Here is a 25,305-nt window from a genome sequence, read left to right as displayed (position 1 = left end):
GCAAGAGCAAGTAAGCAGCGGAAAGTGACAAGTTTGGCCGTAGGAGAAAAGGTATCATGATAGTCAATACCTTCCAATTGGGTGTAACCTTTAGCAACCAATCGAGCTTTGTAACGCTCAATACTCCCATCGGATTTTCTTTTGATTTTATAAACCCATCGACAGCCAATTGGTACCTTCCCGGAGGGGAGAGGAGAAAGTGTCCAAGTGTCATTGGCCTGAAGCGCCTGGAGTTCCTCGTCCATGGCCTTGCACCAATGGGGATGTGTGGCAGCTTCTGAATAACAGTTAGGCTCCAAAACAGTAGATAATTGCGCAATGAAGGATTGATACTGAGGAGAGAGCCCTTGATAGGACAAATAATTAGAAAGAGGATACCTGGTACGAGGACCGGAAGGCGAGGAGTTGGCGGGGGGCAATGGAAGAGTCGGACAAACATAATCATGGAGCTTGCTCGGCGGAACACGGATGCGACTGGAATGGCGCAAAGGAGCAGGGGATGCAGCGGCAGGCTGAGCTGATGCTGGACACGGGTCCAGGGAGAGAGCAGGCCCATCAGGAAGAACCGAGACTTGGTCAAGCCCATCGGTGGCAGAGGTGGGTATTGGTGCTGGGCCAGGAGAAAGACCCGGGTCAGGAATGGGCTGGTCTATGGGAAAAGGGATGGAGACTGGAGCAGGTGGGCCTGGGTGGGTATGGGGTTCAGTACGTGGGTCAGTGGTTGGGACAGTGTTTGGGTCAGTGTATGGGTGCGGGGTAACTGTTGAGGGGTGGGGGTTTGGGTGAAATGGAAAAATATTCTCATGAAATGTGACATCTCGACTGGTAAAAATTTGTTTGGAATGAAAATCATATAATTTGTAAGCTTTTTGGCCAAAAGGATACCCAATGAAAACACATTTCTTAGCCCGAGCATCAAACTTATGTTGGGGGTGAAGATTAGTGGCATATGCTAAACACCCAAAAGTGCGTAAATGGGTATATGAAGGAGGGTGACCAAATAATTTCTCATAAGGCGTAAGACCCGATAAGAGAGGGGTGGGAATGCGGTTAATTAGGTAAATGGATGTGAGAATGCATTCATCCCAAAAAGACAAGGGAATATGTGACTGAAAATGCAAAGCTCGTGCAGTTTGAAGAATATGTCTATGCTTTCGCTCCACAACCCCATTTTGTTGAGGGGTGGAAACACAAGAGCGTTGAAAAAGGATGCCATGATCATTAAAGAAAGGAAGCATAGAAACAAATTCGCCGCCATTGTCAGTTCTAATTGTTTTAATTTTGTGGTGAAATTGTGTGTCGGCATAGGCAATGAAAGATTTAAGCAAAGATTGAGTGTCTGATTTATGACGCATGAGATAAACCCAAGTGCAACGAGTAAAATCATCAACAATAGTAAGGAAATAACGAGCACCTGAACGGGATGCGACTCTATGGGGACCCCAAATATCACAATGTATAAGTTCAAAAGCATGCTTAGTATTAATATGACTTAATCCAAAAGACAATCGAGTTTGTTTTGCCAAAGGGCAAATGTCACAAGGTTTATTGGTAGAAAGGGAAATTTCAGGAAAATGTTTAGCTAAGAGTTGGAGTCTCAAGGGTGAAGGATGACCAAGTCTGCGGTGCCATGTGACGGAAAAAACCTTGGGAGGTGTAGGTGATGTCCGCCCTTTGGAGTCCACCAAATAATAAAGTCCATTATGTTGTCGCCCCCAACCAATCATCGTCCTCGTCTCCAGGTCCTGTAAAGTACAAAAATCAGGATAAAAGGTTATTGAGCATCCCAATGATCGAGTGATCCGACTAACGGAAATTAAGTTGATCAAAAAAGAAGCTATGCCAAGCACATTATAAAGAGATATTTGGGAACCAAAATTGTATGTGCCAATAGAATTGATGGGAACCCGAGTCCCATTAGGTAATGCCACAGGTGGTAGAAGAGGATTTGAGGTGGCATTAGTCAATGGGAGACTAGATATATGGTCAGTGGCACCACTGTCTATAACCCATTGGAAAGAAGGAGGCCCACCTGCTAGATTAGCCTTGGAATCAAGGCCCATTTTTTGACTCATCATGGATAACAGTTGCTGAAATTGGTCGGTGGTAAGGTTGGGCATGTTAGACGGTGCCGTGATGGAGGCCACGTTGTTGACAGCTGGTTTGTCGCGCCCACCAGAACCACGCGAACTACTGGACCTATCATGAAGACGATGTCCCGGTGGATAGCCATGGAGCTTCCAACACGTTTCAATAACGTGATGATCCTTATCGCAGTATGAGCAATGCAGCGGCTTCCTCTCGGATGATCTTCCTTTTCCATGGTTGCCATTGTTGCCACGACTTGTTTGAACAGCCATAGCTGCAGGTTCAACGAGGCTAGGCCCAACAGCCATGCCTCTTTGCTTCTCTTCTTGTGTCAACATGGAATAGACGGATCGAATCGAAGGCAATGGTTGAATAAGTAAGATCTGTCCACGAATCGCAGAGTACGAGTCGTCCAACCCCATTAAAATTTGCAAAACCTTGGTTCTCTCCATCTGTTCGTTATTAGATTGAACAGCCCCGCAAGAACATGACTTTAAAATGTGGTAGGAATCCATCTCATCCCACAAACCTTTAAGCTTGGTGAAATACACGTTGATAGGTTGTTGACTTTGTGTAAGACGTGCAAGGTCACGTTGGATTTCAAAGAGACGAGACACGTTTTGTTGAGAAAAACGTTCTCGAAGATCATCCCAAACATCTTTGGCTGTCATCATGTACACCACACTAGTGGCCAGGTCACTGGAAAGTGTATTGATAATCCACATAAGGATCATGTCGTTGCACCGTTGCCAAAGAGCAGATTCCGTGGGCTTTGTCTTCGCAGATGGCTGTTCAACACTTCCATCAACAAACCCTAATTTGTTCTTTGCACTGAGTGCAATTGACATGGAACGACACCAAGTGCCATAATTTTCACCAGTAAGTTTGGTTGAAACGAGCATCATTCCCGGGTGATCAGAATGATGAACGAAGAAAGGACTAGCAGGATCACTAGATGGTTCAAGTTTAGCCATTGCTGACGTTGAATCCTCCACCATAATCCAAGAAAAAAAAGAGAACTAAGAACCCAGGAAGGGCTCTGGTACCATGTAAATTTTGGAAGGTAGTAATTCACCGATTCTTATTAATTGAAATCATCTTTACAAGACTACTATATGTAGTCATATATCTTCAATCAGTTCCTACAAACTAGATACTAATAGACAGCTCATAATACAAGAAAGGAATATAATTAATTACAATATATGGCAAGTATCTTGATGATGATCCTTGACTTTCTTAACAATCCGAGCCTCTACATTTAGAGACTATGATGTTTATGCTAACTTAAAACACCCATTTGAGGAGAGATTTTTAGTGTGATTGGTACACAGAATGATATATTATGTATTGCTATACAAATGGTAAGATATGTGTGTTAAAAAGTTAATAAGTTAAAAAACAAAATTTCCCACCCCTCCTATTGAAACATGTGATGTACCATTTGTGTTCTCGTCACAACTAAAAATTTCTCCCATTTGAGGGGAATTTAATTGTTCTTATCTTTGGTTCTTGTTTAATTTTCTACATTCTTTCGTGAACATTGAAGAACTAATTAAATTTTATTATCGATTATAAAACCGCGTTGTAGGCATGCATAAATAAAAAGGGTTACATGTTGAAACTTCCAAATCAATGGCATGGTGGACAAAGAATAATCAAGTAAAATAATTAGCGGCTTTTTAACCAAAGTGGTCCAGGAGATTTGCATAATTTCTCACTTTGGTTCCTGAAATTTGAAATCGATAGAATTGGTCTGGGAGTTTATTCACAATCAATTATTTTGGTCATTTCGTGAAATATTTCCATAAAATAAGGATAAAATAACAAAAATACCCTCAATTTTGGTCAAATCATTTTGAGCTATTGTTTGCTAAATTGAGGGTAATTTTTCATCCTCATTTAACATAATTTTTCACCCAATGACCAAAATAATTGATGGTAGACAATCTCATAAACCACTTTTATTGATTTCAAATCTCAGAGACTAAAGTGAAAAGTTATGCAAATTTGAAGAACTATTTTGACTAAAAAGCCATAATTAGCAAGTTGGTTGTGAGACTAAAAATTCTAGTTGTTTAATCTTCCCTCTGAACCTAACCATTATATTTTTCGATCATGAGTACTATGTTGATGGGTTGAAATATTCGTCCTAAAGTCAAAGCGTTAAGCAAGGTTTATCCACTAATTATCATATCATCAATCAAGCATTAAGCGGGTTGGATATTTTTTTTTTTTTTGATCTTTTTGAAAGAAAATGGCCTCAATTGAAAACAATTAGACTGATCAAAAATCTTCAAATACAAAGTTCTGAATGAAGTCTAGGGCTTCCTCAAATCATAACAATTTATAATAATCGATAAATCAAATTCTTATTGCGTAACACCACGACACATGCATGAAAATGTTCCTATTGAGTATGTACATGGTTGAAATATAAAATTCCAATTTATTCATTTGTAAAGTCTACTTCTAGTTTCAAACAATCAATTAACAGTCAAGGGTGCCTCACTGGCTGCAGAACATGATCTATAGCTACAGAACTTGATTGAAAATTTTGGTTGTGAATAGAAACACGCAATATATAAATGAAAAACTGTAAAGAAGTTGACATTTCTTGTGCAGATGGAGGTCATTCTTTGCTTTAAAGATTAAGAAATCAATGTTTGCTGTCCAAATTTGACTTTGAAAGGTGTAGCTGCAGTTCACAGAAAGAAGGAACTTCAAGGGAAACAATGAATCTTATATTATTAGTGTTTTCTAATTAGATTAGTGATGCGATTATAAAGTGGGTTAGTTTTCTAATCAAGATTTTGAAAGATGATGGTGAAAGTGCAGCTGCTTGGTTACCTAACCAACAAAACTGTAAAAACCTACCTGCCAGTCAATTAGTCTATTATTCTTTGGATTTAGAAAGCTTCGCAAGTAAGCTCTCTTCCATTGCCACCCCTTGGAGAATTAGCAGAGAATTACGTACGTGGAGAACAAGCTTTATCTGTTTACCATCTTATGCTTATCAAGTGTCATATGGTCAATTACTCGATATCATCTCCAAATGCCTTGTAAAGTGATTTTATACTTAAGAAAAAGTTCATCTACTATGTATATGATTCATTATTTTTTATCTACAAAACTGCTAATCGCAATTGTCGTATATACATAAATGAATTAGGGCTAATCTGGAGTTGATGTGCTTTCTTTTAAAATTGTTTTTATTGTGTTGTAAGAAAAAATAATTGTGAAAAAAGCAGGTCCGTATTGGTAAACTATAATGCAAAAAATGTTTTTAGCAAAAAAAAAAAAAAAAAAAGATGGAGGTATGATTGTCAATAAAAATTGGTATTGTTCATTGTTTTCAATGAAAAAATCACTTTTTTGAGAAGCCCGTGCTTCTTTTGCTTTATGCCGTTTTGGATTTATGATTTTGAAAAGAAAAAAAACTTTTTTTTTTAATTTACAAACACAATTAAGACCCCAACCTTTTAAAAAAACTGATTTTAAAAAAAATTTAAACGACCATAAACCGTTCCTTATATGAAGTGATGTGGAATTCCACTAAGTGTCCTTGAATTGTAACATGTAACAGGCACTACAAAAAAAAGCGAAACAAAACTTCATCCGAACTACAAATATCAAAGTCATAATTTTGCTATGAATAAAGAAAAATTAATTGTTATTGATACTTCAAAAATTTTATTTCGCACTCCAAACTTTCTATAATTAGAAAAAAAATACACTTATGAGAAGTGTAAAATAAAAATTTTAAAATGTTAATAACAGTTCTCAAATAAAAAGATATATAAATCCAAAAAAAGAGATGATGACTCATAACATTGGATAATCCTTGTTTAATACTTGATTCTTGGAACATAATCCAATAATTTAATTTGTAATTAAAAGACCAAAAATTGGCCAGTGCTGACCTGTCATATGCATAAATTAAGCGGATAAAGGGCGATTTGATATTCCACGTCGGTATTTTCCTTCTTCGTCGAACATTCTCGGTTCCTCCCAATTCACACTCACAGTTTGATAAAGCCAAAAGAACACAGAAGAAGGAAAGAACATAGCATTCCTTCAACAATGGCGAAGAGGAGGATCACTCCCTCTCTCTACACTCTGATTCTCTCTCTATCGGTAGTTTCCTTGGCAATTGCAGTCAGAGTAACGCCTCTTTTGCAAACCCTGGAGAAACCCAGTTTTCAAAGACCAACATTTAATCGCATTTTTGATACTTCCAAGTATGGCATTTTGCAGCTCAACAACGGCTTGGCTCAAACGCCTCAGATGGGGTTCCTCTCTCGTTCTCTCTCTAACTTGTAGTATTAGAAGTTAGAAGTTAGAAGTTTGTTCTTTCTTGGTCTGCTTACTCCTACCCAGCTTTTAGATTGTTTGTATTTGATGGAAAATATAAAATCTTTATTTTAATTGGATTTTTTTTGTGGGTTTTTGGAGTTGGGTAGCTGGGAATCGCAGTTTTATAATTACCCTTCTGGTGGTTTACTTGTTTTTGCATATATGAAATGAAAGTTCACTTCTTGACATTGTAATTTTTTTTGTTGATACGCATTGTATTGTATGTGGGCAGGTGGAATAGCTGGAATTTCTTTGCTTGCAATATCAATGAAACTGTGATCAAGGAAACCGGTACTCTTTTCGTTGCGATTGATTCTGCTCCGATACCATTTATAGATTATTGGTTTCATTTCCTTATTGCATCAATGTTTGTCTTTGTGCTGGTGTGTATCCGGCACGTGGTAAATAAATGCTTATATTAACCGAGTTTTGCGGAAGTACTGACATTTATTTTGATGATGCACAGCTGATGCGCTCATCTCAACTGGCTTAGCAGAATTAGGTTATGTGTATATCAATATAGGTATCATTTTGGCATATCTTAAGTATTTGGTAAACTTAAACACTTGCTTGTACTTATGATGTAATGCAATGTCAATGAGTGCAGATGATTGCTGGTCTTCTCCAACACGAAATTCCAAGGTCAGTTGAATTGCATTACCTAAACCAAGATGTATTTCTCTCTCCCCGTCTCTATAATTTGTATCAGTAATTGTTGATCTTGTTGTCTGTGAGGAATACCGTCTTCGTCGTATATGAAGACACTTCGGCATTGAGTTATTTAAGTGCAACTTGTCAAAATCATATCTCAGTACAGTATCTATAAGTTCTTCTGCCCTGTATGAATATATATGCACAATGGATTATCATGGAAGGAAGAATATAACTTTTCTTATGTAGGTTCTTTGCGTGGAAAAGCATATACTTGTAAAACTGTGAATTTGATGTATGCTAAAATTTTGAACTCCGTACTGTTCTTGTTTCAGGGTCAATTGGTCCCTGAACCTAAAACATTTCCATCGGGAATTAATGCTCTTGCTGAATATGTACATGGAAAAGGACTCAAGCTTGGAATTTATTCTGATGCTGGGTAGGATGAATGAAACTCTTATGTATTTTTATTCGAATATCAAGTGCTATACTCAGTACAATTTCCTGGCTACTCATCACCGATTCTATTTTGTAGGGTTTTTACATGTCAAGTTCGACCAGGATCACTTTATCATGAAAGTGCTGATGCAAAGCTATTTGCTTCTTGGGTCAGTTTCTGTTTCCTCTATTCAATTTTTGTGGAATGTGTATATCTTTGGTTTGGCAGCCATTCAACACCATTGGACACTGTTTCCGCATTTTATATTGCTTGTGTAAGTGAAAGACTGAAATTCATGTAGAACAGATTGACCTCCATGCAAATACTGTGCTCATTTCTACTAAATTTAAAAGCCTTATACTTTGATTATCCTCAATGTTAATAGACTTTAATCGATGTTTGCAAAAAAGTGGCGTTGCTTAAATATTTGACAGTGTCACAATGTATAACCTATTCCCCTTATCTCCACTTCTAAATAAACAATTTGTCTGCAATCTAAACTTGGGAGGCATGGGTTTGTTGAGAATTAGTAAGTTGTATTTTCAGGATGTGGATTATTTGAAGTACGACAACTGTTATAACCTGGGGATCCCACCAAAAGAACGGTATTGGCTCTTCTTAATCTCGATTTTAATGGCAAGGGAATTGGATTTAGCTATAAATTGATTTGATGTGGTTTCATACATTCCAGATACCCACCAATGCGTGAGGCCCTAAATGCATCTGGACGCACAATTTTCTATTCGCTTTGTGAATGGTAATCCAGTTTATTGATCTGTGTTATAGTATTTGGATTAGTTAAGTTTATGGAAATCCTGATTCATAAATTCTTTATTTGACAGGGGTGTTGACGACCCTGCTTTGTGGGCTGGAAAGGTTGGAAATAGTTGGCGTACTACAGATGACATTAATGATACTTGGGCGAGGTTATAACTCTTTACCCATTAACAAGGACAGTAACTTCACAGTGTCGGGGGTTATATCATAGTTCTACTTGCGCACACTGAAACCATAATTTGTACTAAACCCTCAGAACTGGTTTGTGGTATATGCTTTCACCTTAGAGGACCCTTAAAAGTGCTTCTTAACTCCCAAGTTTATGGTGCTCATATATGCATTTGTCTCAGTAATTGAACAAGAATGTCTCACATTTGTTGTCTATCATTGTTTTTGGCTGTTATTATTTGGCTGCAAGGTCTTATATACACGATCCTGTAGTTTTACTGTTAAATTGTTAATAAAATCGTCAGTGGTCATACTGATTAAGTTGGCTGTTCTTCTGTTGTTAAGCATGACAACAATTGCTGATTTGAATGACAAGTGGGCAGCGTATGCAGGACCCGGTGGATGGAATGGTATAACACGAGCTTTTTGAAATAGATTTTTCAAGGCATCAAAGATTTAATTTTCATACTTCATCTTTTTTGTGCAGATCCGGATATGTTGGAAGTTGGCAATGGAGGCATGACTTACAAGGAGTACCGTGCTCATTTTAGCATCTGGGCTTTGATGAAGGTGCTTCAACTTTTGCTCCTTTCTTCCTCGTTTGCATATTGATCCCATAATTCAGATTGAACTTTCATTCATAGTCTTGTAGAGTTGTGTCAAAAAACGAATCTTATATGTGAACGAATTAGTTTAATTGTAGCTTGCACAAGGGGCATCATAAGACATGTTGCATATGAACAGTTTTGTCCTTGGCTCGTTTTCATTTACTTTCTAGTTCTTCACATACTGATAACTGGGCGTTCGGATATCCAGGCCCCTCTTTTGATTGGTTGTGATGTAAGAAACATGACTGCAGAAACATTTGAGATTCTAAGCAATGAGGAGGTTATTGCTGTAAACCAAGGTGAGAATTGGTGCTAATTGGTTGAAGGTATCATTTTTCCATATCCGCCTTTTCAACTATGAAGTTTCGAAACTAGGAGAGGAATGATTTTGTTCTTGCAGATCCACTTGGGGTTCAGGGAAGGAAAGTTGATGTTTCTGGAACAGATGGTTGCTATCAGGTTTTCCCCTTTCTTGTGCTGTACAAAGTCGTAATGATTGCTTAGTTGAAAGATAGATAAAATCAGTATGTCGGCGATCAATTTAGTGTCTATGGTACGCTGGCAGAATATATCTCCCTTCGCATATATATCTTTTATGAGGCAAGGGAGAAGTTCGTCACATCTTTTGGATTTTTAACAAAAGCCTATTGTATATCAACTGTTTGGTGATGATTATGTTTTCCAGGTTTGGGCAGGTCCTCTATCAGGAGATAGGTTGACCGTTGCTCTCTGGAATCGGTGCTCGAAAGCAGAGACTATAACAGCTACTTGGGAAGTACTTGGACTTGAATCCGGCATCAGTGTCTCAGTGAGAGATTTGTGGCAGGTGAGGAAACTGACCTACACGACTTCTAATTTTGTATCATTTTCTTTTTCCTTGTATGAACTTATTTGTTTTATGCTTATATGGCATCCAAATATTTTGCAGCACGAAGAGGTAGCGGTAGACGCGGTATCGTCATTTGGTGCTCGGGTCGATGCTCACGACTGCCGGATGTACATTTTTACTCCTCGGACCGCCTCGCTCAGATATGTAGCTTAGCCGTAAAATTGTTCCAAAAAAAGTCTGTTGTCCACCTATTAAGGCATCACAACCGTTGTCTGCAAGAGTTCACGGCTGTATTCTTCGGGTTTTGCAGAACTTGGCGACGATCTAAGCGCCATTCTGTAATGTATATTGCTCACGTAGAAGTATCATATTTCAGTGTGTACATGAATACGTTCTCATTCGGAACCATCAGCTGTTGAAACAATGAGAAGGATTTTATAAACCCTAACTGCGAAAATATATATTGACCCCAAATGGAAAACTCCAACATTCATACACAAGTTCAAAGAGTGAAATCGGAAACTCAACTGGAAACGCGTAAAATGAAATTGATGTCTCAATGCTTTTGTTTTTAAATTGAAATGCAATATTCTAAATTACTCTAATTAACGCCAATAGGATTTGAGATTGGATGCAAAGGGGCAGCGCATTGGTTGCAAGGGGGCGGACACATTGCGTTGGCCAACCGACCTAATCCACGTATGCCGCCTCGGTGCCTCCGTCAAGCCAAGGGGGGAAAGTCGTTATCATTGTCTAGCTTGAACTTGTTCAAGCAAATCCTGCAGAGTTAAACCATTTTACAAGGGCACATCAGGTGCTATCTTAAATATGGCAAGAAACTCTCAAGGGATGAAAATGGCCTTACGTCGCTCCGTTGACCTGTGACAATTCTTGTTGCTTCTGCATTCCCATCGCAGGGACCCCAGGTATAAAGTTCTGAGCATATGAAGCACTAGTATTTGCCTGTGGGCTTGCTACAGGTGAAGGCATTTCCGGTAGTGACAGTGAATGCTCAGAATTCCCCAACTTAGACTTCCCGGAAGTGTGAGAGGATTCTTTGGCTGGAGGAGACGCCAATTTGAGCTGAGCAGATTGGTGTACTTCTGACGATGAGGGTAGTTGAGTGCCGGGAAGCTGTGGGAATTCTTCAGGTGAAAAATTTAACCAGGGAGCCTTTTTACTCGGGCCTGCTTCTGTGGAAACCTCAACTTGGTTTGTCTTTCGAGGTGATTTCATCCTCAGTTCTTTGGCTGGAGGAGACGCCAATTCAGGCTGAGCAGATTGATGTACTTCTGACGATGAGGGTATTTGAGTGCCGGGAAGCTGTGGGAATTCTTCAGGTGAAAATTTGAACCGGGGAGCATTTTCACTTGGGCCTGCTTCTGTGGAAACCTCAACTTGGTTCGTCTTTCGAGGTGATTTCCTCCTCGGTTCTTTGGCAAGAGGAGACGCCAATTCAGGCTGAGCAGATTGATGTACTTCTGACGATGAGGGTATTTGAATGCCGGGAAGCTGTGGGAATTCTTCAGGTGAAAAATTAAACCGGTGAGCATTTTCGCTCGGGCCTGCTTCTGTGGAAACCTCAACTTGGTTTGTCTTTCGAGGTGAATTCATCCTCAGACCGCGATTGCTAGACTCCGGAATCCTTCTCCTCACTCTTGGAGGCACATTTGTGGAATCATTTTGATTTTGCAGTGCCTGAAGCATTTGGGATGAGAAAGCCAGTCAGTCAGTCATCTTTCACAGTCCATAGTTGAATCCAAAGAGGAAGAAGAAATCAGCAGTATCAAAAACTTAATTTTGAATAAAGAAGAGTTGAATTCGATATACCAGGTTAGGTATATATGTGCCTGTTCCGTGTGATTTCTTTATCACCCCAACACCAAAAGTGGCAGCAGATTGGTATGCATTTTCTGCCATTTGAAAAATGACATTCCCATATAGTTGAGCCGTATAAACCAGGGAATTCCATTTGCTCATATCATCGTCTACAAAAGGTGGAGCACCGTTGTGTGTATTAAAAAACTGATACGCATTTGCAAACAACAGGCTATCACAATGTTTGTCGTAGTCCCCAGTAAGGTCAGATTCTTCAGATGTTCCAGTACCAAATGCAGGGACAGGAGTGGTCACATCTGCCCTTTCTCCACGCCCATTCCTATCTAGAGTGGTCACAAAGAAGTTCTCAAGTGCCATGCCTATGCGTTCACCCGGTAGCATTAATACCTCTCTAAGTGTTTGAGCCCCAAGGGAAAAAGCAGATCTTATACGATAGAAGTTTCCTGGAGAAGATAGGTAGTTCAGCATTCAGCTAATTGGAATACAGAACCGGTAAGAACAAGATATACGCTAGAATGGAAAGTATGCAATTTGAATAAGAGATTCTTAATAAAGCGCAATCTATATGAATTAAAGATTATTGAAAAGAAACCAAATTTATGCGTTTATAAAACATACCTTGTTAAGAAAACATCTTAAATACAAGATTGTCATGTTAATTATCACGGAGGGATGTTACAGTATATGGCAAATATAGTCATCTCAAAAAGAGTGAACAAAAAACTGATCTAGCAGTTAAAGTGATCGAGTACCTTTACTAACACTACGGCCTAGATTGTTGTTGTCCTTTAGAGGATCCACTATGTTGAGGAACTTAATTTGGAATTCATCAACATTATCTGCCTCTGCCGCTGCTGGATCTGGAAACGCCAGCCTGCAATCTCTTACAAACTCCTCACTCAGGAGAAATTCTTCCTCCTCGTTTTGGGGTGTCACTGTAGCAAATAATACAGTAGATTCTAGTCAAGTGAGTAAACAGATCAGTTACACATTCACATATGTGAGCATAAATTACCTATGATTTCAGGAAGGAAAGATAAGGCAACTGGACCATTTATACTGATAGCATAATTTTCCCAATCAAATGTGCTATAGTATTCCAAAAATATAAGCAGGACCTATTCACAATTTCAAAGTCGTATTTGAGCACTTACACATGCAAATGTGACTGCTGAACTGAAGAAACAAAACAAAAGAAATACCTCTAAAGGACCACGGAGCGATGAATGAAAGCGATTGATGATAAACAACACCAAGGTTTCCAGTCCATATGTTGCAATCAGGCCATAATGGGCCCCAAGAATTCGACTCTCATAGTAGCACCAAGCTTTGATTAAGATAATACTCTTTTTGAAAAGATGGTCTTTTCCAATCAGTCGGTCAACCTGAATAAAGCACCAGGCATGTCAGTTGAAGAGGAAAGTTACAAGCATTAGAATTTTGAAATGAGCAAGTGTGTGTGTGTGCGCTTATGTGTTAATAAGTTTTGTTGATATTAAGTATTGCTGAGTGTAGATTTAAAGGTTTTGTTGGTTTACAACTAGAAAATTTTAAGCTGGAAGGATTTGAACTCAAGATCTTTGACTAATGTTAAATTGTTTGTTGGTTGGTTTACCACTGTCCCAAAAAGATTAAGATGTTTGAATGAGGAAGAATAATTATTATGTGAATGACGAGCTCGAAACAACAAAAATAAAAAAAATAAAAAATCAGATGGAGCTGACTACATTTACTGAACCATCAAAACATTTTCTATTTATGTGAACGAAGAGCAAAGCAAAGATGGCAACAAAAAATGGTATAAGCCAATTTCAGACCTGCCAACAGATCAGAATAGAAAGTTGAAGTGAAGCATGTAACATATACAGAAGAAATTCAATTGTAATTAAGTCCAAAATTACAAGTGCAGCTAAGTTTATATTTGCAATTATTGGTACGAAATTAACAAAGCTTTCAACAAAGAATTCAAGCAAGCTGAAGGAAAGCTTTTAAGAGTGCTGGTTACTACTCTTAGCTACTTTTCGTTAAACAGGAAAAACTATAGCTCCATATTATGTAAGGGTTAAGATTTTAACCTGCTCCAGAAAGCACAGTGTGCTGAGACCTGCCGTCTGGTTGAAGGAGATGTCGATTGCCACATCATTCACAATGCATTTTACAACCTTAACCTACCACCCAAAATTCCAACAAGAACAATATGAAAAAAGTACAGTGGATCCCCCCTTTTAAAGTTAAGAAACGATAATATTTCCTTTTGCAACATGATCGATTTATTAAAAAAAAAAAAAAAAAGCAACTGAGGCAGTGAAAATGCTTCCCTTAAATTACGAAAAAAGCATTAAAATAATTTGTCTACCAAACCAATAAAAATTTCACACAAAACAGCAGCCACCGAAAACAAAATTTCAGATAAAAAATAAATTCAAACTGTTTAGGATTAGCAGTAGTTTGAGGACAGAAGAAATAAGTCCAAGAGAAGGTGACATTGAGCAAAATCGGAAAGTAGGATACAGGATATCAAGGAGGAGAAGAGGACCAAGAGGTGGAGCAATGGACTTTTGATCTCAATTCTTAGGTCCGAATCTTGAGGTTGCGATGTATACCATCTTTGCCAATTTCTGGTTTTCCTTGTGCACATCCCCTGATCATCCCCCATCTTTCTATTTGAGTGATCTATTTTCCTGGAATGTACTAAATCAACCGGTTCACACAATTTTCTTATAAATGGAAAATAATTATATCACAATTAGCATGCACGGTCCATACATTTCCAAACTTATTCACCCTTTCCATATCAGAACTGAAGCATTAATGGTTCAGGTTCCTCCGCACGAAATTGACTTAATTTTGAAGTTCTTACAACCTAATAAGAATTTCAACATGGAGATTACATCGTGATCTGGAAATGACACGCAATCTCTAACATATAATACCGTCATACGCAGTCAAGTGGGTTTACATGTAACTATGAAAACGACCTTAGTTAAAAATGGATAATTTTTTTGAGTCATCAGGAAGGACTATCAGACAGTGGGAGCAGACCAATCATGAAAACAAGGCACAAGTCCGTACACTCTGAAAATAAACTAATAAGCTGTCTTTTAAGTGCCAAACAGGTGTTAGGCATGCACACATATGAGTGCTTTTACAGGTGTAGCCTTGGTTGATGCGGCACCAGGGTGTGAGGATTGATTGAGTAGATATTTCTTCATTTTATCGAGCACTTTTGGGAATCGCTACTTGTCAAGGTGGAGAAAAGTCCTACATAACAAAGGCCAGGAGTCACTCTGAGAGTACCGAGAGCAATCGGGGTCTAGGGTACTAATGTTGGTCTAATTTCGAGATTAGGGGTAGAATGATGCCCTCATGCTTAGCACTATAATGGGAAGAAAAGAAAGAACTGACAAACTAATAGCTTTTGGATATTTTCATTTGAGAAAGTAAAAGGGTAACTAGTCCTTAACGTGAATGACTGAAATAACAGACAAACAAGAATGAGGGAGGAAAATACTAAAAAGGATACATGTAATATGTAAACAAAAATATAGTAACCATTCAGATCAATTATTGGAAAGGGTAAAAGGATCTAAGAAATCTCAACCTGTGCGCGAACGTAGCAGACGTCTTTAATTTGGAACTTGGAGTCCTGTGGTTGGTGATCCTCGAGGATTGCACAGATTTTTAGAGCAAGCATATCTACCAAGTTTGGAAGGCAGAGAGCAGTCAAATCAATATCTCCATCAGGAAGATAGGCCTTCAATGGGACTGAGCCAAAGGAGAAGACCTGTAACGCAAGCTGCTCGACAAGCTCGCATAAATTTAGGGATATTAAAATAGCAGCATATAATAATTGTAATGAATCAATCATAGAGTCCCCCCAGCAGAGTTTTCTTATTGCAAATAGCAGTTAGAAGTTACAAATAGGAATGCCGTATCTCTCAATTATATTAATTTTAGGTACACAAAATGAAACACGTGGAATTCAAATGAGTGACAAACAGATTCCAATATGAATGGCCACGTACATTATATATTGATCAAAAAAGAAAGCAGAGGAAAACCCTAAAAGCAAATCCAAGACTTCCATGCCAAACCCTAAAAGCACATCCAGCACAAACAATTAACGTACTGGATGCCTAATGTTACGGAAGCTGCATAAATAAGTTCTCTGAAGATAGGTCAGATATTCACAGAACTAGGACCCAAGAAGACAACTTGTAATAAAACAGAAACAGAAAACCCTCCAAGATGACGTTGAAAGAGGGACATAAAAAGCTCTATGACGGTAGGTCATGTGGCAGTGGCATCGGAAGACAACAGCAAAATCTAAGGAATGACTCTGTACTCTTATTGTAACAGATAAGAAATACCAATTTCTTCATCCAGACATGCTACAATGTCAAATAGTTACTTCATGTTGATGCTTAGATCTTTAGTTGGCTTCGTTTGGCTGTAACGACAAACCACACTTCCATACGTGTAGCGCAGCACTTTCCACGCAAATCGGAAATCAAATAAATTATCTAGGTATGCTGACTATACTTACATAACCCAACTGATAAAGGTAACAATGGGAATGTTTCAAAATGCTAGGGAGGGTACACGCAAATAAATCCACACCCTTATACAGATTTTAATTTTACAAACATTCTTCCATCTTAAAACATTGAGAATTACCAATTTAGACAACATACAGAGGTAATCAAAGTAAACTGAATTATGAAGCACAGACTTATAGCAATGTGATGAAGTACAATTTTAATTCCATACGAACAGACTTCAAAGAAGCATGGATTGCAGTTATAAAAAATAAAATAAAATAGACGAAATAAAATAAAAAATCAACCATTGTTGATCCCTCTTCGCGCCAAGAAGCAAAAATAGAGAGAAGAAAAATAGGGATCTGGGGAACTTCTCACCTCAGTTGCAAGACGGCCTACAAGAAGCCTCTGAACATAATCAGCAAACATCTTCCGTCTCAACTCAGATTCAACATTTGGTTGAATAGTCCACAAAATCTCCTGGGTCCTTTCTTCCAGTAAGGACCATACCTCTGCATCCATCGACCTCGACAAGGTCTTAGGAGAGGAGGAAGAAGATTGAAAATAGGGGGAATATGATAACCTTACTTGACAATCTTCCATAAATATAAGGCTAAATATAAAAGTTGAGAATTTCAACTCTTCAAAAGGTGAGACTTTCAACTCTTCAAAAATGTAACCCAGGAAACCCACACAAACACTTCCCCAGTGATGATTTCAACAAGTGAATGTCTACATGATTTTAGAAACCTGCAAAACTAAGAATTTTAAAGTAAAAAAAAAAAAAAAAAAAATTGGTGGAGGGAGGGTTAGGAATGAGATGGGTTCGAAAACAAAATCCTGAGAATAGAGAGAGAAGGATAGACCAGGGCACCTTGAGCAGATGAGTGGCAATGGAAATAGCACACAGATCAGTAGAGCTTATCCAGGATGTGTATTCAGCAGAAGGAGAGAAAAAACAGCTAATTAGATGCTTGAAACTTTATGCAGAGTTTGTCCATATCTGTTACACCCTTGGACTCTGTATTTAAAGTCCTTGTAAATGCTGAAGATTATGTATTTTGGGGATATTTTGACATGTGTGCTATGAGGATAGGAGAAAAGAAATCTTCAAAAAAAACAGAAAAGATTCCGAAGTCCTTTAGGGAAATTATCTGAAGAAACTCTACAAGCATGAAAAGATTTAAAAGAAAAGGACAGAACTCAGAAGTGATATAAACAGTCAAAGAATGGAAAACACTCCTTTATGAGGAAGCTCCAAGCTCCAAGGCCAACTTAGAAGCAAAAGAGCAGAAGAGAAGCAAAATGATGAAAGGCAAAGAACTCTTGCCGCCAAGGGACTCAAATACAATCCAATGGAACGGTCTTAATCAAGGATTACTACCATATAAAAGTTTAGTCTCACTTTTCTCAAATTTTCAGTTTTTCTGAAGACTGGATTCTTCGCCATTAATGAGGTAACAAACAAAGATAACTGTAATTGGGTTAAGAATGTAAATTTCTGTGGCTTGCATATATGGTACTCAGCTGTCTCACTGTTACCTCTCCAAGTTTTCTACTTAAATCCCCAAATGCATGACCCTCATTAATATCAAATCCTATTTTTCTCCTTCCTGAGTAAAATATTAATTGCACTGAATGCAAAGAGATTTAGAATTTGTTGTCATACCAAATACTTGTCTTCCTACCAAAAATGTCAGTTTAACCTAGGGGCACTCATTAGGCCCACAATCGCCTATGCTACATTGACCACACCCAGTTGCTCCAGCTGAAGTGTGTGCAGGCATCTCTACATTTCTCCTTTAATTCATGACCAGAAAAAATTAGTGAACGTCTCCCCACCCCACCAACGGGCCCTACAACAAAGTTGGTGAGCCTTCCACATTGTTATGCAATGTATCTAAATTAACCCATGACTAGGCAAGTCAAGTTGGGCTAAAAATAATCTTAGATCAACTTCAGAGAGCATGGTGTGAGAAAACAATACAGGTGTGTCAGTTATGTATGAAAAACTACGATTGTTGGACATGTACCTGCCAAAAGAAGATGAACAAATGAACTTTCTAGACACCCTAATGTACTACAAAACTGTAAAGCACAACTAGGGTAGTGATATCCAACAAAATAAATTCCTTGTTGGCTGGTGAGCTCTATAACGTACTTAACAATCATGTCTTGGCCGTAAAGAACAGAAACAGCTCAATTTGGACTTCAGTTGTCTTTTCAAACATCCTTTGATCCAAGCTAAAAAAGATTGCACTGAAAATGATTAAGGGATCCGAAAGGACTTAAAATCACCTGGATATTATGCTTTTAGACAACTCATGCTAAGATCACTCCCATTTTCTCTTATTTACTGTTAAGTTGGTTTTCAGAGTCGTTGGGATGGAATAGATTTTCTTATAACTTTCGTCTTTTCATAGGTTACGAAACAATAAATCATTTCCAAAATCAGGTGCGACTTAAGGCTAATAGAGAATTCCACTTATCATATAGATCTCTCCTGTAACGTATCTATGAAGCTTAAACAGGCCCTATGGTCTAACGTTTGCCAACAAATCTCCTAATCTATAGGCCACTCCCACTCTTGCACTTCATGGTTTCCAGACTTAAAAGGTGGCCTTTACATTATAGGTTAATATGCAGGGTGAGAGTTAATACTTCATGCGCCTCACACCCACGTGGCATTCCGCCAACATGTTTCCATTTTCAGCTGACTATTATTCAGGAATAATATGCAATGATGCTAACTGAGATTGAAAAACTTAATACACTTGATCTCCCATTAGGTCAGTGATTAAAACAACAAACTTTTGAGATTGGATTTAAGATTTTGAACTTAGGATTTAACTGAAGCTTAGCCACTTCCTTTTGATGTCCCCTCTCATTTCTATTTCTCGTTCTCTTTTGTCGGTTCTCCATCATAAACTTTTATCTTGGAAAGAAAAAACAACATTCAAAATCCAATTTAAGGGTTCGGTGTAATTCTCTCAAATTAACAACACGTCTGTGATTTCCCTATTTGGGAAGACGAGACATTACGATGTTTCGAGTAACAACTAAACTGGGAAAGCCGCCTACCGAAAAACAAAGGAAACCAACACAACTAAACCTAGTATTATGGTGTCTTACATACACATTAATCCATCATTAACTTGCTTATTGCAAACAGTCACCGGCTAGAAGCACTTTTCCAAACAGAACAGTCGCAATATTTCGAAGAAACAATCTAATCTTTCACAATATTAAAAAAATACAAGTGAAATTCTCCAAAACCCAGCTGAATATTTCAACAAACAACCGAATGGGGAAAGCATTCACTGCGAACGAAAACAGCATTAAAGTTCGGAGCTTTTTACCTTTCATGGCGGTTTATTCCTTCTCCTACGCTTCATCTTCCTCTTTTGTCCAAAGCCCACTTCTCCGTGGGACCCACCCAACTCAAGCAAGCTTACCCACACCATCTTCTTCGCTGGTCAAAACCCTAATTTGCAGACCCCAAAAGCAAAAACTCAGCAAAGAGAAGAAAATGCTCGCAAGAGTGAAGGTGCTCCTCCAATGGCAGTATAATTTCAACGGTGCGGTGGGGCCCACTAACCCAATCACACGGGACTCACCAGCTGACGTGGCACAACCCTAAGATCAACCATCGAATCTGAGCCGTCGATTGTAACAGGTGTGCAGTGAATAAACCCACATTATTAAAACCCGCCAAAATTAGAGCCAAATCCAACCCGACGACTTCCCGCCATGATAACTCTTAACTCCTAAAACCCTATCCCCTTTCTCATCTCTACAGCCCCATCCCAAAACCCTAAATTCCCCGTCGCAACCCAATATTCAAACTCCAATTCAAAGACAACTCTCGATTCCGTTTGCGAATTGGAGTTCCAGACTGAGAGGGATCTTAAGTTCGACGTCGGCGGGACCTTCTTCCGCCACGAAAGTGCCACCGGCCGTGACCTCGGCGTGCTCGCTGCCGCGCTGTACAAGAAGTCCAAGGGCAAATTGCGAGTTCTCGATGCACTGTGCGGCTGCGGCATTCGGTCCGTCCCGTACCTCGTCGAGGCGGAGGCCGATTTTGTTTTGGCAAATGACGCGAATGATGAGAACAGGAAAGTTATCACGGAGAACTTGTCGCAGGTGGAGAGTGGTTCCGGGGACGAAGCAAGATGGGCGGTGTCGCTTACGGATGCAAATCGGATCATGACGGAGTGTTATCTGAATAGGGATTTCTTTGATTTGATTGATATTGATTCGTTTTGGAGTGATTCGTCGTTTTTGAGGTCGGTGTTTAATGCTTTGAAATTGAATGTTTGCTGTATGTTACTTCGACTGATGAGTTCTCGTCCGGCGGTCACCGGCCTCAACAGTGAGTGTCAAATCTGATATCAAGCAAAATGGTTGTTTCAATTCTCTATGATTCCTTTAAAGTTTGATGCTTTATACAGTAATTTGTTCATTTCTTACCAATTGATATTGCAACACTACTTGCATTTCACATTGATGGGTTCGAATTTGATATCGTAATCAAATGTAGTTCTCCAGTTGAATGAAAAGTTTAAAACTTTACGCATTGAAGGATTTATTGGTTTGTTGCAGACAATTCTGATATGTTTTGCTCTTGTTTACAGAACTTTCTTATGTTCAGCCGATGCCATACTCGAATGAGCTCGGTTTACGAATGCTTATCGGAGGAGCCGTACGGGAAGCTTCTGTGCTGGGACATCGAGTGACTCCATTGTTTACATACTATTCATATCATGGACCTATTTTCAGAGTAATGCTCCAAGTCAATCGTGGAAAGCTTCCGGATAACAAGTAAAGGGGTTGTATGATTTTGTATGTTCCTGAAAGCTGTGTGATTTTGTAGGCCTCTTGTGTTGGTGCTGACCGATTGTTGTACTTTGTCCGACAGATATTATGGTTTCATCAGTTACTGCAATAGCTGTAGAAGTTCTAAAGAGTACTCATGGGCTGAACTTGGTCGGATCAGTTGCCCCTGCAGTGACTCAAAGGTATTAGGAGATGTTTGGTCGTATGATTTCATTTTTCTTGACTTCCCAAGTTTTTGTTCTTTCTTTTCACTAAGAAAGATTAATCTTGAACATTTGTTTTGGTCTGAAATATGATTCAATTGTAGCTTTAGTTGAACTACGGTCACGAAAAGGATTCCGGCCAAAATTAAGCATGTGAATCCCTTTTAAGGAGTAAGTTGAGGAATAGGGCGTGTGCCTCTTTACATACATGTCTGTCACGTGCTTAAGTTTGGAGGAAATAATTCATGGACTGGCGTCAAGAACTAATACTTCACATTTTATCAAATTTCGATACGAATTTCAATTATTTTTTTTTGTTTAACGACTAAAGTTATAATTCGGTCATAGATTAAGGATCAATGTTCCAAATTTACTCTAAATCTTAAACGAAGGCTTGTTTCGGTGTTTTCTTGTTTTCCAAGGCACTAGTTGTTTCTGGCCCTCTCTGGACAGGGCCCTTGCATGACACTGCTTACATTACAGAAATGTTAAGTTTGGCGGATCAGTGGGGATGGGCAGGCAGTGAAACAGGAACTGATTTGGACAAACTTTTGAACCAAATGGTGGCAGAGAGTGACCCAAAATTACCCTTTGGCTACATTAAGTTGGACGAGGTTCTCCCTCAGTCAAAAACTTTTTACCACTCTTATTTTGTTCCAAGAAGTTATTAATCTGGTGAAAAATTATGGGTTTTCTGTTTTTACTGTACCAGGTGGCAAGCTGCGCAAAAGTAAATTCTCCGTCGCTGAGAGCCGTGGTGTTCGCCCTTCAAGAGGTAATTTTCACTACTCACTTTGGCATATGAGTGCATGTTTTCCACTTGGAGTTTTAGGAGCTGTTGAGTATCAGTGCATGATGGACACTTGTTAGGTATGGCTTTGCATGTTTGCCAATTGCAGGGAGAGAAACTTGAGTAAGACTGTCTGGTCAGTTACAAATGCATGTTGGACACTCGTTAAGTTTGATTTGTAGTGCATGGTGGGTGGAAACTTGGTGGTTATGGTTTGCATGTTTGCCAATTGGACGGAGAGAAACTTGAGTAAGACAGCCTAGCCTAGTCAGTTACAAATGCATGTTGGACACTTGTTGGGTATGATTTTGCATGTTTGGCACTTGGAAAGAGAAAAACTTAGATAGGGCAGTTATAAGTGCAAGTGCACGCTCGAGACTTGTTGGGTATTAGTTACATGTTTGACAGCATGCATGAAGGGCGAGATCGTGTGCATCAAGAGTTGTACATATTTAGAGTCGAATAAAAACATTTTGTCCTAGAATTATGCGAGGCCCAATTGAGCAAAGTTTCAATGGCATTGAGTTTAGCAGGCTGTTGGTGTGAGTTGTTATTGGACTGCAGGGAAGACTCCTGAGCAAAGTTTCAAGTCCTGACGTTTTTTTTTGTTCGACCCGAGAGACTTAATCTCTTACGCTGGGTTTCCTGCAGGAGGGATATGCTGTGAGTCGGTCACATTGAATCCAATGCAATCAAGACGAATTGTCCAATGGAAGACTGCGTTAGAATTGCCAAGCAACTTCGTCAGCGCTGAATGAGAAGACGAGTTTCCAGACGCATTGCACTTCCACTAGGGTCTAATTTTGTTGTGTGCGAGCAACTATGCGCGAGGTGGTGTTGCTCAACGAGAGAAGAAAGCTTTAAACTACGCGCGAGCAACTACCAGTGTAACATATTAAGAGTCTGAAAGCTTTAAACTTCGTTTCTCTGAGCATGAAACAAATGGTTTCGACACTTTTCAGTAGTCGATAACTCATGACAACATTGCAAGGTTCCAATAGAGCAATGGTCTAACAAACACTGATCGTAAATGAACAAATTGTTACATGTGAGAATCGGTTTGTTGGGGAGAACGACAACTCCAAAGTCACATCCATGTAGTCGAAACCTTGTAAAGTCGAAACCTTGTATGCAACGATTTTGCATTACCGTATAAACCTGCGATTGTAGAACTGACCATAAACAAAAATGGTATATAACCTTACTTAAGACGCGCAACGGGATTCAAAATTGGACATTACGTCATCCAGGATTTCATTATCATAAGAAAAAAACATCCATAAACATTGTGGTTTAATCCTCAAAACGTCTGAACAATAACGCGAGAATAACAAAAAAGTCCTACACAACTCAGTCCAGAAGATTGTGTAGCGACCGGTAAACATCCATCGCATAATGGAAGGATTGATATGCTCAAATCAAGTACGAGCAGGAACACCAGCTCCAGCAGGTCGGGGAGCTTGACCAGGCTGGCCGGGCCTTGGGGCATCATCCTGAAAATCCAAATATAAGAATATCAGGTAAACTAGAATAACGTATCAATACTGTAAGCATCGGCCATTAGCCTCCATAGACATTGAGCTAACGTGTACATGCCAAGTGCGAACCAAAAGCATGCAAGGAACTTGAAATGTCCAGCAACACACAATATGAATGAAAAAGGCAGCCACGTAAAACAAATATATGACAAAACCCATGCTGCTAAGAAAGCCTTAAAAATCGGCTGCGGAAAAGCATATTGAAGTATACTAACAGTACAGCCATGAACATACAGTTCCAAACCAGCCAACCGAGATAGAAGGGTGTTCCAAAAAAACCTTGATGAGATAAACCTAAATTCTACATGATTAAATTATTTATAGTAACACCACAAATCTAACAGGGGTTGAAGTTCTGGCCTTAACGAAGCTAAAATAATTTCCAATCATTCGTTACACTGCCATCAATGAATGAATAAGCAAACAAACGATCAATTAGCAAACTTTTGTCGGGTCCTATTTCCATGTAGGAAAAGGAGCTGCTTGAAGCTCGTTCCATGGGTTATTTGGGATGTTTATGTTTGAAATTGGTTTTGGGAATAACTGAACAAGACGCAGTACAAGCAATGAATCAATGAGCAGTGTTACATAGTATAACAAACATCCAAAATCTAGAAATCGAAAATGTGAACTCACCCTGCGTCTGATGAATCGCTGTGGCGGCTCGCGGTTCCTCCTGTTGGTGCGGGATCGCACCCTCACAACGTGAGAGTGAATTGCACAGGAAACACAGTACTGCATCTTGGCATACAGCTTAGGCAGAGTGTATTCTACACAACACAAACAAAAACAAATCCAAGCATTTACACATTTAACCGATCACCGCAACACTCGAACAAAAAAAAAAAAAAAACCAATAAATCAACACCAAATTAAGAAAAAACAGAGAAATGCGAGGGTAAATTGGGACTTACGCTCATAGACACAGGCTTCCTGAACATCTCTCACCGCGGCCTGCTCGACGATGTTCCTCACCAAGAATCTCTTGATGGCCTTGTCCTAGTTCATCGCCAATGCAAAATTAAACGCAATCAATCACGTATTCATACGATTCGAATACGTATAGATATACAGACGTATAAATGTACACATTTGTGTGTGTATGCATACCTTAGGGCAGCACTTGCCGCAGTTGGAGCAGCGGATGAACTTGACGTGTCCACGGCCGTGCTTGTTGCGACCTCCATTTCTGCGCTTGAAAGTCTGCAGAGAAAAAAAAAAAAGAAAATTAAGCGAAAGGAAACGGTGGACGGCGAGATGGATAAAACGCGGCGTTTAGGGCGGAGATCTGACCATGGTGTTCCGGGAGAGGGAGGAGATCTGAAAGCTCAGCGGCCGTCGGCAATGGAGTATGTAGGGTTTTACTCGCTGCTGCAGAAGAAGCCAGAATGTGAGTGGCGTCGGCAAGGCTTCTGTTTTATATGGAGCGCGCCCTGGCGCCCTAGCCCGACAAACCGCCCCTTCGTTTATTGCACATTTGTAATCGCGCCCCCAATTTTTTTGTTTAGTTACGTTTTGATCCCTATAACTTCTAATTAGAAACAGGATTTAATATTAAGTTGGGAAGAAGTAAAAAAAGAACTTACGAAAATCAGAGCTGTTATCATCCAAAGGATCGGACACGAATATTACGGTACAATAA

The 25,305-nt window shown here is 39.2% G+C and overlaps 4 protein-coding genes and 1 pseudogene across 11 annotated transcripts; 2 read left to right on the top strand and 3 right to left on the bottom strand.

The window, feature by feature from the left end:
* Positions 1 to 1,701: 1,701 nt before the first annotated feature.
* LOC148695972 (uncharacterized) lies at positions 1,702 to 3,147 on the bottom strand. The gene is made up of 2 exons (XM_088696744.1): positions 2,033 to 3,147; positions 1,702 to 1,745 (listed from the first exon to the last, which is right to left on the bottom strand). The coding sequence occupies exons 1-2, from the start codon at positions 3,084 to 3,086 to the stop codon at positions 1,702 to 1,704; spliced, it is 1,098 nt and encodes a 365-aa protein (XP_088552870.1). The 5' UTR covers positions 3,087 to 3,147.
* A 2,871-nt stretch (positions 3,148 to 6,018) lies between these two features.
* On the top strand, positions 6,019 to 10,358 carry LOC137733497 (alpha-galactosidase 3). The gene is made up of 15 exons (XM_068472643.2): positions 6,019 to 6,380; positions 6,677 to 6,735; positions 6,911 to 6,967; positions 7,052 to 7,086; positions 7,431 to 7,534; positions 7,631 to 7,703; positions 8,081 to 8,139; positions 8,226 to 8,291; positions 8,377 to 8,460; positions 8,825 to 8,889; positions 8,967 to 9,049; positions 9,296 to 9,386; positions 9,488 to 9,546; positions 9,773 to 9,913; positions 10,016 to 10,358. Exons 1-15 carry the CDS (start codon positions 6,172 to 6,174, stop codon positions 10,127 to 10,129), a joined length of 1,299 nt encoding a protein of 432 aa, XP_068328744.2. The 5' UTR covers positions 6,019 to 6,171; the 3' UTR covers positions 10,130 to 10,358.
* On the bottom strand, positions 10,350 to 19,852 carry LOC137734476 (uncharacterized). 7 transcript variants are annotated; one of them, XM_088696738.1, is made up of 9 exons: positions 19,656 to 19,852; positions 15,357 to 15,551; positions 13,831 to 13,923; positions 12,958 to 13,140; positions 12,771 to 12,873; positions 12,508 to 12,690; positions 11,747 to 12,198; positions 10,782 to 11,614; positions 10,350 to 10,695 (listed from the first exon to the last, which is right to left on the bottom strand). In XM_088696738.1, exons 2-9 carry the CDS (start codon positions 15,447 to 15,449, stop codon positions 10,638 to 10,640), a joined length of 1,998 nt encoding a protein of 665 aa, XP_088552864.1. In that variant the 5' UTR covers positions 15,450 to 15,551; positions 19,656 to 19,852; the 3' UTR covers positions 10,350 to 10,637. The 7 variants fall into 7 exon arrangements, with proteins under 7 accessions (XP_088552864.1, XP_088552865.1, XP_068329839.2 ...); XM_088696739.1 differs by having other exon boundaries at positions 15,357 to 15,539; XM_068473738.2 differs by lacking the exon at positions 19,656 to 19,852 and adding an exon at positions 16,675 to 16,833.
* A 283-nt stretch (positions 19,853 to 20,135) lies between these two features.
* On the top strand, positions 20,136 to 23,180 carry LOC137735571 (tRNA (guanine(26)-N(2))-dimethyltransferase-like; annotated as a pseudogene). The gene is made up of 6 exons (XR_015964147.1): positions 20,136 to 20,665; positions 20,914 to 21,117; positions 21,215 to 21,314; positions 21,758 to 21,949; positions 22,048 to 22,110; positions 22,777 to 23,180. The product of XR_015964147.1 is annotated as a tRNA (guanine(26)-N(2))-dimethyltransferase-like (transcript).
* A 168-nt stretch (positions 23,181 to 23,348) lies between these two features.
* Positions 23,349 to 25,115, bottom strand: LOC137735572 (small ribosomal subunit protein eS26y). Its single transcript, XM_068475001.2, has 5 exons — positions 24,957 to 25,115; positions 24,774 to 24,866; positions 24,578 to 24,662; positions 24,300 to 24,433; positions 23,349 to 23,618 (listed from the first exon to the last, which is right to left on the bottom strand). The coding sequence occupies exons 1-5, from the start codon at positions 24,957 to 24,959 to the stop codon at positions 23,544 to 23,546; spliced, it is 390 nt and encodes a 129-aa protein (XP_068331102.1). The 5' UTR covers positions 24,960 to 25,115; the 3' UTR covers positions 23,349 to 23,543.
* Positions 25,116 to 25,305: the final 190 nt, after the last annotated feature.

The sequence above is a fragment of the Pyrus communis genome, chromosome 7, assembly GCF_041283825.1.
Source record: "Pyrus communis isolate YQ-2024b chromosome 7, ASM4128382v1, whole genome shotgun sequence".
NCBI classification, from domain to species: domain Eukaryota; kingdom Viridiplantae; phylum Streptophyta; class Magnoliopsida; order Rosales; family Rosaceae; genus Pyrus; species Pyrus communis.
Note: the sequence above shows the minus strand (reverse complement) of the source record. Positions and strands in the feature narration are given on the sequence as shown.